This window comes from Biomphalaria glabrata, chromosome 16 (assembly GCF_947242115.1).
Source record: "Biomphalaria glabrata chromosome 16, xgBioGlab47.1, whole genome shotgun sequence".
In the NCBI taxonomy this organism is placed as follows: domain Eukaryota; kingdom Metazoa; phylum Mollusca; class Gastropoda; family Planorbidae; genus Biomphalaria; species Biomphalaria glabrata.
In genome coordinates, this window is record NC_074726.1 from 10,563,374 (window position 1) to 10,578,514 (window position 15,141).

The 15,141-nt window shown below is 36.3% G+C and overlaps 1 protein-coding gene and 1 long non-coding RNA gene across 2 annotated transcripts; both read right to left on the reverse strand.

Moving 5' to 3' along the window:
• Nucleotides 1–1,221: 1,221 nt before the first annotated feature.
• LOC129923468 (uncharacterized) lies at nt 1,222–7,926 on the reverse strand. The gene is made up of 3 exons (XR_008775436.1): nt 7,438–7,926; nt 7,233–7,280; nt 1,222–1,504 (listed from the first exon to the last, which is right to left on the reverse strand). It is a non-coding gene; the product is annotated as an uncharacterized LOC129923468 (long non-coding RNA).
• Nucleotides 7,927–10,374: 2,448 nt separating this feature from the next.
• On the reverse strand, nt 10,375–14,281 carry LOC106069530 (low-density lipoprotein receptor-related protein 6-like). The gene is made up of 3 exons (XM_056014330.1): nt 14,153–14,281; nt 12,610–12,720; nt 10,375–10,541 (listed from the first exon to the last, which is right to left on the reverse strand). Exons 1-3 carry the CDS (start codon nt 14,211–14,213, stop codon nt 10,375–10,377), a joined length of 339 nt encoding a protein of 112 aa, XP_055870305.1. The 5' UTR covers nt 14,214–14,281.
• Between the last annotated feature and the right edge of the window lie 860 nt (nt 14,282–15,141).

Genomic DNA, 15,141 nt, shown 5'->3' on the forward strand with positions numbered 1-15,141 from the left:
AGCTCAGACACCTTTAACCTGCAGTTCACTTTAGCTGGATCTAAAAAAGTCCTTACTGGGAAGTGTGTCGGCGGTCTTTGCTAGTATTTAGTTAGAAAAGACAGGTGGAACTTAAGACAAGGCACCCTGTGACTTGATAGCTGAAGTCCATGCCTGTTTGTTTATACTAGCTGTTAATAACTAGGCTGTTATTACCACTTTGCTTTTGTTGAGCGCCTTAGATTTTTAACAATATTAACAATGATTAATAGGCGCTATTTTGCTTTTGGGCCCCACTCCCCAGAGACGGAACCGTATTAAACAAAGAAATAGCCTTCTTCAGACACACAGACTCAATAATGTTTCGGCGCGAGAATCTTTTTTCATAACTACGTCAGTCTTGAACCATTTCTAGCAGGTGTTTTTGCGCTTTCGCACTATTGAAGATTTTCATTCGTGGCAGAAAAGCTATAAATAGTCAGCTTGATTTGGTGTATCCGGTGTAGAAACTAAAGGAAATGTTGAAAGGATTGTTGTTGTTTTTTACAAACTTCACTCTAATTTTTATGCACATTTTAGCACCACAGAACTTTCCTCCAGCTCTTTGATTTCTAGCACAAAATTAGCTTGTGGAGTATTCAATGACTTTCAATTTATGACTGGCACAACTCAAAACTTATTTGAAATACAAATGGGCTTCTAACTAGCGGTACTTATTAAGCAGAGTTGATACAAGGGAACAGCTGGGTTCAAACAAAACAAATTCTCAGGTATGTCAAATGTGTTTTTAATAATTTTGTTAATCAATTAGACAGAACTAGATCTAGATCTAAACTAAGTCGATCGTGCATATTACCTGCACAAATAGAAAAATGACGTTCACGTTGTTTAGTTACCATAAAACTGTTGTAACTCCGCTCCCTCGCCACACTGATTGAACGCATGAGAACACCATTGAACACATGAGAACACCACTGAACACATGACAACACCATTGAACACATGAGAACACCATTGAACACATGAGAACACCATTGAACATATGAGAACACCGTTGAACACACAAGAACACCACTGAACACACGAAAACACCATTGAACACATGAGAACACCATCGAACACATGAGAACACCATTGAACACATGAGAACACCATCGAACACATGAGAACACCATTGAACACACGAGAACACCATCAAACACATAAGAACATCATTGAACACATGAGAACACCATTGAACACATGAGAACACATGAGAACACCATTGAACACATGAGAACACCATTGAACACATGAGAAGACATGTTGATATAAGACATGAAGAAGGACTGTTGTGGATCCGGCTAAAGTGATTGCATTCTGGGCTGTCTTGACTTGAGAGAACATTCTGTGTGCTATATATGAACTGTGTTGAGGACTTGGGCCGGCACTGGGAAGTGTGTCGATGGTCTGTAGTGTATTTAGGTAGGAAAGGACTGGTGTCACTTGGGATAGAACACTCTGGGAAGTCCATGCCTGTTTGTCACTGTAAATAAATACCTAGTTTATTGTTACCTTCTGACGTTGGTTGAGTGCCTACCCTAGAGTTACAAAACTACTGTTGCATCTCTACCACTACGCTCAAGAGAAGAAACAAGATGGTTGACTGCTGATTTCGGTTAAATAGGAGAAACAAGACTAGAGATAAGATTGAATCGACTGGATTGTATAAGGGATCGTTGCCAGTGTGCTTAGCAGGTGAGAAGCTGTGCAGGTTATATTTTTTAATAAACATGAACATTATGTACACTTTTTAGCACTGAGAATCAATTTATCTATGCGCGTACAACACAAAATAATTGAGAAATTATTAGACTTTCTCACTGTATTATTAGCCTTTTTTTTTTCAAACAAAAAGGCAACTAACTAACGGTAATAAGGAAGAATTGAAACAAGGATGTACTGCCACGCATTGAGATTCTTTTTCATTAAGTTGGCAACAGTGAAGTTCAATTTCAGCTTCTTTGGCATAGTCTAGATGCATTCGAAAATTTTAAAAAAAAATAAATATTTTCAATCCTGGTAAGAAAAAAAAAACGGAAATTTGGAAAACACGTTTTTTTGTTGTGATTATAGTCCTTATAACGCGCATCTCTCTAAAAAGGTTCGAAATAAATACTTTTATGAGCTTTAGACCCAGGAAAAGTTTTATCCTATGGCCAGGATGAGGAAATGGCTCCGCATCGACCTCCCTGTCAACAAAATGATCTTTTATTCACAACCGTCTTTCATAAGACACAACTACTAAAACACAAGTCATTAGTCTCTCTTCTTAACGGAGGCTGGAGGCCAAGTCCACGGGGGGGGGGGGGGGGGGGCTCTACTAATTAATGCTATTCTAACTATTTCTCTCCGTAATTATTTTCCACGTTCCGATGGAATTCTACATCTTCTCATTAGTATTTTTTTTACCCAATTATGATTAATCTTATTTTCTGGTTTGTTATTAGAAAGTGTTTTAATTGCTCAAGAACAGTGATTCACAACTATTTTCGGCGGCAAGCCATTTTAATTTCCGACAATCGTGTCGCGGGCCACATCCTCGATTAGATTAATAAAATGAAATCGAGAATAAACCATTTTTAAGTAGTTTTATTAGAAACTTTAAGCACTACTTGACCTACTTAAACACGTAATAAGATCGGTTTCATTCGTTTTATTACTGAAAAGTTTGCTCAATTAATTGCTTGTAAACATTGTGATCAGCCTTAACACTTAATGAAATTTGAAAAGTTTCTTCGTACAACACGGCGAAGAAATCAATTGTCTGCATCGCTCTAAATTTCTCAAGCAGGGAAATTTGGCTTTGTATGTCAATCAGTTCCAGTTACAGATATGTCGGAGCAATCCTCAGTGGCAATAAAAAACATTTTAAAATCTGCTGCTCTGTCATTTAGGTTTGAATGGAAATGTGTACTCATATTGTTCACTCGTTTTGCAATGCCTTAACAGCTTTTTTTCCAAAGGACAAATTCTTTCATCACTGCTAGAAAGCACATTTCTCATAATTTGAGCTACTGTGTAGTTTGCCCTAACGATGAACTCATTTTCTTGTCTCTTTTTTTCTCGTCAGTTGCTCAACTCACTCAACTAGGCGTAACTTAGCGATCTTTTTCTTTGCGACTCAAAACCAACAATGCTTTCATATTTTTTATTTAAAAATGACTTTGTTATATTTTCTAAAAACAGACACATTTTTCGTACAAATCATGTTGGCTTTTTATCATGTTCCACAAAAGCAAAGATGTGTCCCACTTTCCCAGAAGTTTTTACTTTCAGAATCTAATTTTCGTTTCTATGGACCTAACCATAACCTTAATCAACAAATATTAAATGATACATCCATTCTAATTAATAACATAGTAACGTTACTAAAAATGATGTAGAATTGATGCCCAGTGTTACACACAAGATGCTAAGAACATGACAAGCTCAAGACAGCAGCGGAATTCTCCAAGAACCTAAAACAGCTGTCAACACTTGTCACCGAAACAAATATACATCATGTTTATTAAAAAAAATAATAATATAAAAACTAGAATAACATAGATTGGAATGAAATTCATCTAAGAAAAAGTATGAATCCTAATGTATGGACAATACATTTTTTAACCTATAAAAAAGTTTTCTTTAATTTGTGCCGATGTTTAGGCGGGCCGCATGGAAACACGTCGCGGGCCGAATCTGACCCGCGAGCCGATGTTTGGGCATCACTGGTCTAGAATTAAAGGGACATGCACGCACTTGTTATATAACATATATATATATATATATATATATATATATATATATATATATATATATATATATATATATATTTATATATATATATATGCAGAGAGAGAGAGAGACGGATTGAGAGAGAGAGAGAGAGAGAGAATGTTTACTCTGTCACTAACATTGACATGTTTGTCTATGTATGTGTCAATAGTGTTTGAATTAGATAAAAGAATGTTACAATACAAGAGATCTAGATGTAATGTACTTACCCCAAAGCTTGTTCTGTACTCGGTCAATAGCCTGTACCTACTCGATGAAATCTTTCTGCTTCTACTTTTAGCTCAATGTTAAAATCTAAACATTTAAAGCGACGTCCACCTATTTGGTAAGACCGCAGAATGTTTGAAAAGCGAACTCGCAGAATTATTAGTGACCACAACGATATTTTATTCGAAAAAGTATTTTAGAAAACATAAAACCATCGTCCTTACACTGTTAGCCATAGATTGGGTCTTAAAAACAGAAACATAATGGTGTACAGTGGACACTGTGGAAACAGCTAGAAGACCTTTACTTCGCATATGACCTGGCTCTTATCTCTCTAACACAACAGCAGAGATGCAGGAAAAGATAAGCATCATTGCGGATAATTCAGTTAGAATGGGTCTTACCATAAACAGAGGGAAGAGCAAGGTGCTCAAGATTAAGGCTTCCAACAACACACCCATTACAGTCCAAGGCGAAGCACTGAAAGAGGTGGAAAACTTAAATGCAAATAAATGTCAGTACCCGCATTGTAAAGCTCGAGCATCCTTCCATCAGCTGAAGAACACCTGGGGCTCTAGGAAAATTAGCACCACCAGCAAGATCATGCTCTTCAACACCATTGTTCATCCAATACTACTTTATGGAGCAGAGACCAGGAGAACTACCATCACTACCGTGAGAATAATTCAGGAACAGGAACAAAGCAGCAGCCCATTGAAGTACTGTCACACTCTTCACAAACCCTTACCCGGATTTCCTCCCCCCCCCCTTTCAGGAAAGATGAAGAGGAGAAGGCCCAGGGATACCGCCATGATTTGTAAGCAGATGGGCTAGATGTGGGGGACAGTTGGAGAGACTCGCCCAGAACCGTTTTCGGCTTTGTAAAACAAAGTTACTGCGAACTAAATTGTTTTGGAAAAGATTATCTGCAGCCTATATTATAAGGTCATAAAGGCTCTCGAAGACCTTCTTTAAGGGGACATTATCAGGAAAAGGGAAGAAGAGGTAGTGTAACAGTCTCTAACATTGTGTTACTGAGAGTGATAGTTTACACGTGTTAAAAACTAGAGACACACCTATGGGGATTTTAGAAAGAGGTCGTGAAATTAGACGGTTGTTATTTAGTCCTGCTAGACATCGGACGTATGTATGCTTTGGACCTGTTTGTTGGGCTCATGGCAGAGTGTGCTTTTAGTTTATATTCATTGTACTTATATTGCTTACTATAGGTAACTGTAACTACCTGTGGGATATAGGAATTCACCTATTTATTATTGATTATATGTATATTCTGTGTCACTACTAGCTGATCATGGCTGCAATGACTTATATTTTTTTAATATTCTGAATAATAAATCCGGCTGCTGAAAGGCGACTAGACTCTGTGTATCGTAGTATGACTAATGTACTGTCAATATAAAGTAAGGCAAAACATAGCAAAAGCCCGCGCTAACGTCAAGAAATACACGCTTGTTACAAGCAGACAGAGAAATCGATGGGAAGACTACATTAAAAAAAAAAAGGACCGGGTTTGTCATTGAGAGAGGTGGGGGTGCCCCAAAGGTCCAACAAACAAAGGGATTGAGGATGTTTGAGAAACTCTACCTTTAATACAGGTAAAAATCTTCAATGTTCATGAAGTGAACCAGGTGATAAACGGAAGTCAGTTTAATAGATCCTTGCCTACTTCCATATAGATCAGGGGTTCTCAACCTGTGGATCGCGACCCTCTTGGGGGTCGATTTTCCATTTTCCAGGGGTCGCCTAAGACCACCGAAAATATGGATTAGTATTGTCTACTCTTCAATTGCTGTATGTGTGTGTGTGTGGGGGGGGGGTCGCGGCAGAGTGGGGGATTGTAAAAAAAGGGGTCACCGAGTTTAAAAGGTTAAAAACCGCTGATATAGATAGTTGTACACAATTAAACTGTTTATGTACAGGTATTGTCAGGAAATATATGGGGTTTTGCTATTGTTTAGAGATGTATGTGATGTTAAATGTTGATTTTGAATGTTTGATAATAATAATAATAATAATAAGCATAACAATAACAATAATAAGCATAATAATAATAATTATAATATATATATATATATATATATATATATATATATATATATATATATATATATATATAATACTCTTCTTCGCTCAACAGTTTGGACGAGCAAAAATTAAAGGAAAGATCACTGTCTTATTTCTGCGGATAGTCACCCCACGAAAAAACAAGTGGAAGGGGGGGCGAAGAAGTGGTATTCGAACGTCGCTACGGATGGCTGCGTGCTGGACTGTCAAACCTTACAAACAAACATTTTACAAACACTAAAAAGCATCGCCGGGCTGAACCATTGTGACCAAGAAGTCTTTGAAAGAAAACAAGTAATCCGCTATGTATATTCACCCGTCACTAAATAGCAGGGCCGGATTTAACCATTGTGGGACCCTATGCGAAACGGATTTCGCGGGGCCACGTTTGGGTAGGGAAGCGGATAATAAGTGAAATATAAGAGTTTGTATTAGAAAATAAATTCGTCTATGCATTTTATTCATTCTTTACTACGTACATAATTACTTTACGAGCCTTGCGTGTAGCAAAGTCATACAGTATATCATAATAATTCTGTTTCCTACATAGATCACGTTCAATAGCAAGAATTACCAAATGTTTCAATTTATCTTTGAGAATTGTTGAACTCAAGTAAATCTTCATTAGCTTGAGACGCGAGAAGCTTCTTTCACAAAATTACACAATTACGGCTTATGCATTATGTCGTTTGTATTTATCGCGCGTTGGATTGGTGTTTTCCATATTGAGTGACACCCCAAAATGACAACTTTTGTCTATATATATTTTAAAGACTATTTCGTATATTTTGCAACTTCGGGAGATTTCCAGGAGCTACTGGTAAATCGACAGGAGGGCGCGGAAAATATGTTTTACGTTATAAAATAGTTTAATTTAATAATTTACACCTAGAATTAGCGCGGTTCCTATGAATGTGCGGGGCCCACTGCGGTCGCATAGTTTGCAATGGCCTAAGGCAAAATAGCGGCGTATGCTACGCTGCCGGTCGACTAGCAATAATATAAAGCTGCTATTAGTAAATGCCATTTTCTTCCTATTTAGAAATCGATAGGAAAAGACACGAAACAAAAAGACTTAGAAAAAGTAACAAGTGATAGAATTGTGGAATTAGTGAGTAAATGAAGTTTCAAAATGAACTCACGTTTTTTAGAAGTTACAAAATTTCTCTCAGACTGATGTGTCATGGAACCTTAGAAAAATATGTTATGTTTTTGATTTCATTGTTTTAATGTTACTCAGTATTTAAATACAATTCTATAATTAACTTTGTTAGATGATGTACTAAGGATAAAGTTAATTACAAGGTGCCCATTAATGAAAAAAAAAAGAGAGAAATTGTAACATACCTAAAACGGTAACAATTTTTTTACTGACTTCCTTCCATTCTGAGAGACCCTTTATCATGAATGTTTTGTCTTCTACTGGTCGCGTGACAAAGTCATTTAAAATATTGATGTGATTTAAACCAACGAAAATTGTATATATAAATAGATATTCCTTCTTTCATGGCCAGATCTGTTTCACGTTTAAAATCAGTCATGTTGATAAGTAAAGCTTCTAAAATAATCATTAGAACCACGTTGGTAACAGCTTTACGATCGCCATTCTCCACTATAAACATGGACCGAAGACGCGTTAGAAAGTGTGGGCTTCTGGTTGGTAACGCTTGGCACTTTGATACAGAGTCAATGGCTTCCAACAAATCTTTCTTTTTTACGTAGCTATTCAGATGAAAGAGATATTCAGCCGCTGGTGTGTACACAAGGAGGCCAACCTTTGTATTTTGTTCACCGATTATGAAGTCAAGACAAAGGTCTTTGCTAAAATTTAAAATTACATTTTTTGCAGATACAAAAAGTATTATATCTAGTTTCGCAGTCTGGTAACCTGAAAGTAAATGAATGCAAGTGACAATCTATCAGGAAACATTTTCTTAATTAAAAGCTATAAAAAATAAGTAAATTACAAATGAGAAATTATCGATAAAAAATGCATCTTAAAAAATGAAATAATATGAAGTTAATTAAACAAATATGTTATGTTGTATGTTTACACTAAATATTGTAATAAATACATAAGTTATATTTTTAGAAAAATTGACTAGAGCAGTAGGACGGATAAGCTAGTGAAACGAAATGAATATTAGAGATGATTCAAAATTAAATTTAGAATTTTGAGCATATAATTAATGATATTATACTAAACGAGCCGACCCGCGGCGTAGCATACGCCCCCTCCCCCCTTCTTTTTTTTTTATCTCGCTCTCTGTCAGCATGAAAGTTAAGTGAGGTAACTCTGGTCCGACTTGCACAAATAACAGAAAAATAAATAAATAAATAAAAAGCTTTTATTAAGCGTAATAGTATTGTTATAAACTTGGTGGTGGCACAGAGAGGGGTAGTGGTGTGTGTGTGGTCAGCCGACGCAAATCGCCCCAGGCCAGCGCTAGACGAGCGGTCAACCGTGACGAGCTACGTCGGTCAGCCGAAACGAATATCAACAGGGCGGTTCGGGAAGGATCGCCGGCGTGAACAGAGTTCAGGAGCGTCACGAGAGTTGTAGTCATCTGACCACCTAGAAACGTCGAGCGGCGTTCTGTCCGGTTCGAGAAGGCCAGTAGGGACCCTATATAAGAGAGGAGGTGTCGCAGTCAAGACGGTCGAGAAAAGGGGCTCAATACAGCAAGGTTCAGAAAGGAGGTTCACGACAAGCGTTCAGAACACGGTCGACTACAGCACAGTTAAGCGGTGTGGTTCTGTACGGAGCATTACGACGGTTCAGTGCGGAGTACTATCAAGTACAGTTGAGACGAACGGCGTCTTGATCTTGGTCTGTGATCGAGTCCGACACAACGAGCCTAGTGTGTGAAGTCAGTCCTGAACTGTTGAACCCAGTGCAAGCCCGGAACGAGACGGAGAGGCCAGTGCAAGAGTTGATACGGTGTTATCGGAGATATTTGTACAGTGTACGTGTTGCCAATTGTACAGTATTGGCTGTTATTTATTCAACTATTAAAGTGTTACGTTACTTTGGAGCCCTGAGTTGTCAAGTTCTTTAAGTTTGTGGTGTAAGGTGCAGTTTGCAGAGAGCCTGGATAGTGAGATTCGTAACAGTATCAATAAGTTTAGATCAGTCATGTAATTAAGTTTGTTATAGATCTAGACTAACAATAAAAAAAAAGTATTTATAAAAAAAATTAAAAATGGAACGACCTGCATTCGAACTTATGGCTCAAGCCTCCTCAGGCTTCTCAAGCCAACGCGGTAACCACTCTCTAGCAAAGAGTCTATGAACATGGAAGATTGTAGAGTTATCTCTCTTGTTTCTATTTCATGTTTGTGTTCACTAAGCCTGAGACGGCAGCCTTATATAAAAGGGACCAATTTAGCTGCCTGGCCGTGCGGTGTGTGAGCTAGACTATCGTTCGGATTTATCGATGGCCACGGGTTCGAACCCTGCCCACTCCCATCCCTCGTCGTCGTGCAGAGGTTTGGACAAGGAAGTAAATTATATTCAACTCTTAAGGAACATCCAAAACATGGAAAGCATTTTACAAGCTTATACCACCACATCAATGAAGTAGTATTTCTTTCCCTTGTTTGAGATACCAAACAAAGTAATTTATAATTGGCTAGTTTTATTTTTTTTCGATTCTTGTGTTGTCAGGTAAAAGAAATAATTGTGCGAAATATCAGCTTGATCCAAGATTGGGTGTCGGAGAACTAGAGCGTGTACAAACTTTTGGCCAGATAGACACACAGATAGAACTTTGTAATAAAAAAAAAGTTGTTGAATTGTTTTTGCTACAATTTTCAATCATTTAACAACATATTTTTTAAGGGGAAGAACTCCGTCCTTAAATCTATATCTACAAATAATGAATAAGTTATTTCCTTAATTCGGTATCAAACAAAATAATTAATTACCAATTACCAATAATTAATTGACTAATTAAGTACATTTCTTTATTGATTCATGTTTTGTTAGGTACAGTAAAAAATTATTTCAAGTATCAACTTGATCGGAGAATGCGTGAGGGAGATATAGCGTTAACAATTATTTAAGGTGACTAAACCCAACAAATTTAGTCATATCCGTAAATACTGAAGTATTAGTTTGTCTTGTTGCTATTAAACAAAAAAATGAATGACCAGTAACGTCTTGTCTATGTCAATGAATTATAAGCGAGGTTTTAGCTTGATCCGAGAATGGATGTGGGAGAAGAAGCATTCACACATTTTTTACATACAGACAGAGTGAGTTAATATAAACTTGTAAATGATTTATAAGCTTACTTCAAAACGACAATCAAAAACATACATTAAAATATCAAAATTCTTACAGTTAATTTCATCACTTTCGTCTCGACAAAATATCAACCCGTCACACCTCTGGAAATAAGGAATGCATTGACCAGTTCTGCACTTCCAAGCATTGATCTGACAAGTTGCTGTTGATTATAAAAACAAATGAACGTTTGAAAAATGTCAGACCGTAAGAAGAGGATAAAAGCTGTTAAATTGTTTTAAGTTTTACCAGACCTTTTGAGACCTTAGAAAGATTAAACAAAACTTAATATAAGAATATTTATTGAAAGATAAAAGGTTAACATAGAAAGTTGAGATAGAAGGTTGAGATAGAAGGTTGACATAGAAGGTTGAGATGGAAGGTTGAGATAGAAGTTTGAGATAGAAGGTTGAGATAGAAGGTTAAAATATAAGGTTAAGATAGAAGGTTGAGATAGACGGTTGAGATAGAAATTTGAGCTAGAAGTTTGAGATAGAAGGTTGAGATAGAAGGTTAAAATAGAAGGTTAAGATAGAAGTTTGAGATAGAAGGTTAAGATAAAAGTTTGAGATAGAAGGTTGAGATAGAAGGTTAAAATAGAAGGTTAAGATAGAAGTTTGAGATAGAAGGTTAAGATAAAAGTTTGAGATAGAAGGTTGACATAGAAGGTTGAGATATAATGTTAAGATAGAAGGTTAAGATAGAAGGTTGAGATATAATGTTAAGATAGAATGTTAAGATAGAAGGTTGAGATAGAAGCTTGAGATAAAGTAAGAAGGTTAAGATAGAAGTTGAGAAATTGAGATAGAAGGTTTAAAATATAAGATTAAGTGAGAAGGCTAATATTGAAGATCAAGTTAGAAAACTGAGATAGAAGATTAAGATGGGCCTTTTATATAGAATCTTTTAGATAGACGGTTATGATAGAATGATAAGATTAGAGGTAATGATACAAAGTTACAATAGAAGGTTGAAAAAGAAGGTTAAGACAGAAGGTTGAGGTATAAGATTAAGGCAGAGATTAAGGTAGACGATTAAATTATAAGATTGAGATAGAGGTGAGGATAAAAGGTGAAGATAGAAGATTAAGTTAGAAGGAAAAGAAATTTGAACTAGAAGATTAATTTAGAAAATTGAAATAGATGATTAAGATACAAGTTTTATATGGATGAAGATAAGATTGATTTTTTTTAATACATGATAAGATAGAAGGATAAGATTAAAGGTGAAGATAGAAAGTAAAGATAGGGCAAAAGGAGAGTTTGTACACGTTTTCTTATCAAATGGTTCAAGGAATGAGTCTTTGTGTCTTTCTGAGTATTTTATTAGGTTTTGTTTTTGTATTTAAAGATTATGGTTCCGTGTTTTATGTATAATTACTACTTTACTTGAAGTCTTTTTACCTGAAGGCTTTCTTAACTTAGTGATTTTACTAAAGGTGTTACTCTAGTCAAATGTGAATATTCGTTTGTTATGAATCGCACTGCTCTATTTTGTGTCTGTTCCAATTTCTAATTTTTCTTAACAAAGCAAGAATTTAAATTAGAAAATAACTTATTATAATTCTTTAAATTGCACGTGTTTCTTCTCTAATAGCTCACATATTTGATTTTATAGAGTCATTAATGTCATGATTATGAAAGTTTTTATATTTTAAAAACTTTTTTTTACATTGGTGCAATAAGTTTCGTTAAAAGTATCAAATAATTCTAACAGTGTCCTCTCCAGTTTTTGGGGTTAGGGCTTTCAATAAGCGAGATGAAAGCCTTGGCTTTGTTTATTGTCGGAATGATGTCGCCCACACAGCAGCTGATGTGACCAAAGGAACGGAATATACAGTTTCTGATCAGTAGAGCTGCAGGCTCTGCCAGGCTGTAGCAGGGTGTGCCACAATCTGCCTAAGGGTCACCAGCTCCTGATTCTTCCTCAGGGTTATCTCCTTGATAAAATATCATTCTTTTCTGTAATCTTTTAAGCAATGCGATATGAAACACGTTCTGTATCATTAATATACCTAGCATAATAAAATTGTGGGACAGCATACAGACTTGGACAGTTGTTAAAATGAAATTCACATATTTCAGAACACGATAAAAATCGGCTGAGATTGAGGTCATTTTTAAGAACACATTTTATCGACACTTTTCGATTTGCCTGAAACTGACTAGTAGTGTCATAGTAATTAGAATGTTATGTGAGAAACTTATCGAGAATTAATTCAGATAACTCACCACAGTTGCTCTCATCACTTTTATCGTTACAGTTCTCATATCCGTCACATCTGTGGTTGGCCTCAATACATTGACCGCTACTACATCTCCATGCTTCTGGTGGGCAGTCAACTACAACATTATGAACATTTTCGTCAGGCTAATTACTTTAACAGACGTTAGTTTAAACCCGTATAAATATGCAAATAAGTAGTAAAATACCAATTTCAGACCTTAAAATCTCTGGGTAGAAAAAAGAAAGATTCCAAAGTTGTTTTTATGTGGCCAGCACTTTCCCATTAGAGATGGGATGAAATAAAGGCGTCCCGAAAATCCATGACAGGTAGATTATAACAATTGTTCGAAGCTACCAGCAAGCTAAATATGACTTTCTCCTCTCACTCAAAATAAGAGGAGAAAGTGTTGGCAACATTTGAGTCCTTTTGATTGAGTACACGGTATATTTTTAAGTAACATGTAGAACTGCAAATCAAATCGGGTTTCATGTTAAATCTAATTAATGGCAAAATCTAGTACTTAATGTCATTGTTGTGATTTCCTTGTAGAAAAAAAACAACTTCCCAAATGTAACAGATTTGTTCACATGGAATTGTGTTCCCCTCGTTTTCTGCGTTACGGCTATAATCCAAAAACGTGGAAATGGAAAATTGGATTGAGTGCTGGGAACAGTCCCAAATAGCCCGTGGAGTCTTTGAGCGCATGAGGCACCCTGACCGCACTTCTCCGTGGTGGATGCTGTCCAGGCCTGAGCAAGCTATTATAGCTCAGTGCAGTACAAGCCACTGTCCTGTTGGCTCATATTTCTCACGGCTATGGCCAAATTTTGATGTCACCTGTATGGTGACTTGTATTTACTACGCAAAACAGAAGGGTTTCTGTCCGGGACTTTTGCAAGAGAGGATTTTAGCATCTTAAGCCCTCACTCAAATGAAGTTAGTTGATGATGATAGTTTAGTGACTCAATACTTTGTGGGCAGCTGGGCAATGGTAAACTGGTATTTTAACAGGATCATCTAGTACAATCTAGTTTATGGGGTGGAGAGATTTTGCACAGGAGTTTTCCTGAAAGAGTTTCTTTCATTCATTCAATCTGAAAAAAAAAGCCTTTTGAGTCAATGTTTTTAAGAGCTTTTGGCACGACTCTATGAATATGTTGGTCGCAACGCGACATACCACTATTTCAAATTAACAACTGAGAATTAAAATCTAGTTTTTAATACTTAAATACAATTAGCATTCACTAAGCATTCTTTTTTATTTGTTTTAAATGCACGGTTTCTGTTCACCTTTTAAGAGTTTAATAACCAAGGAACTTAAGTTTCAAAAAACAAAAATGTGGCCGGCCATTCGGGCGCAAGAGTGCATATTGGTGTGTATCAGCAGATTGTATTTTTCATAGATTTTGTCCAAACATGTAACCAAGACGAAGCGACTTAGACAACGCAAACATTTTAGCCATTTTTAGCTTTTAAAAAAGCGCTAAAACTACACACTGTATAAGACAACATTGTTTATTGTTATGTATTGTTATGAGTCTACCTACTGCAGAAAAGCTCATCACTAAAATCAACGCAGTTGATGACATCGTCACATCTTTCATTCATTGGTATGCAAGAGCCATTACTACATTGCCACTTTCCTTTGTCACAAACATCTGTTGTATAAAAAGTGACTATATATATAATGTTCTTATTTAATTTGTAGAAATTTCTTTCAATAAACCCCCAAATCTTTTTTTTTATAATTTCATCAGAAAGAACATCCAAATGAAATTATTTGAAAGACAAATGAGAGATAAGAATGGAGAAAGAAGGTTAACAGATTATGTGTAGTGCCCCAACGGTCCCGCGGATCAAAGAATAGGTGAAAGTGAATGTAAATTTAGATGTGAACCTGGCTTAACTAGTTCCCCTTTTAGACCTTGTGGTCTATAGGGCAGATGATGTAAAGTTTATCTGTTTTTGTGGCCTACGGTTAATGAGGGTGTCATGACCAACCGCCTTTACTTTCCCCCAACTAATGTCAGGTACCCATTAGTGCTGAGTGGACTCAGAGGCTCCCAAAGATTCCAAAGTTGAAAATCCCAGTCTTCACCAGGATTCGAACCCAGGACCCCCGGTTCAGAAGCCAAGAGCTTTACCGCTCAGCCACCGCGACTCCCCTGGCCTAACTGATGTCTTATAATTGATCTAGTTGTTTTGAAAAGGCCCAATCTCTTATTCGAATCCTCAAAAAAAAAATTTTTTAATTCCGCTTTAAAAAAAAGAGTTTAGGAAAATGAAGTTTACAAGATTACTATTCGTTTTAAATTAGGTCTAACTTATAATGCATGCTAATTAGCTTTTTCTCTTTAAAAAAAACTGCTTGCATAACTGATTTTAAAAATTAGATTTTTCGCTTTCAGAAAAAATAGTAGCCGATGCATCAGAACTTTGAATGGTCTAAAATATTGTGATGTCGGATTTTCAATCTCTTTTCTAGTTTACGAGATCTAGACGGGACGGACGGACAGACGTTCAGACGGACAGACAG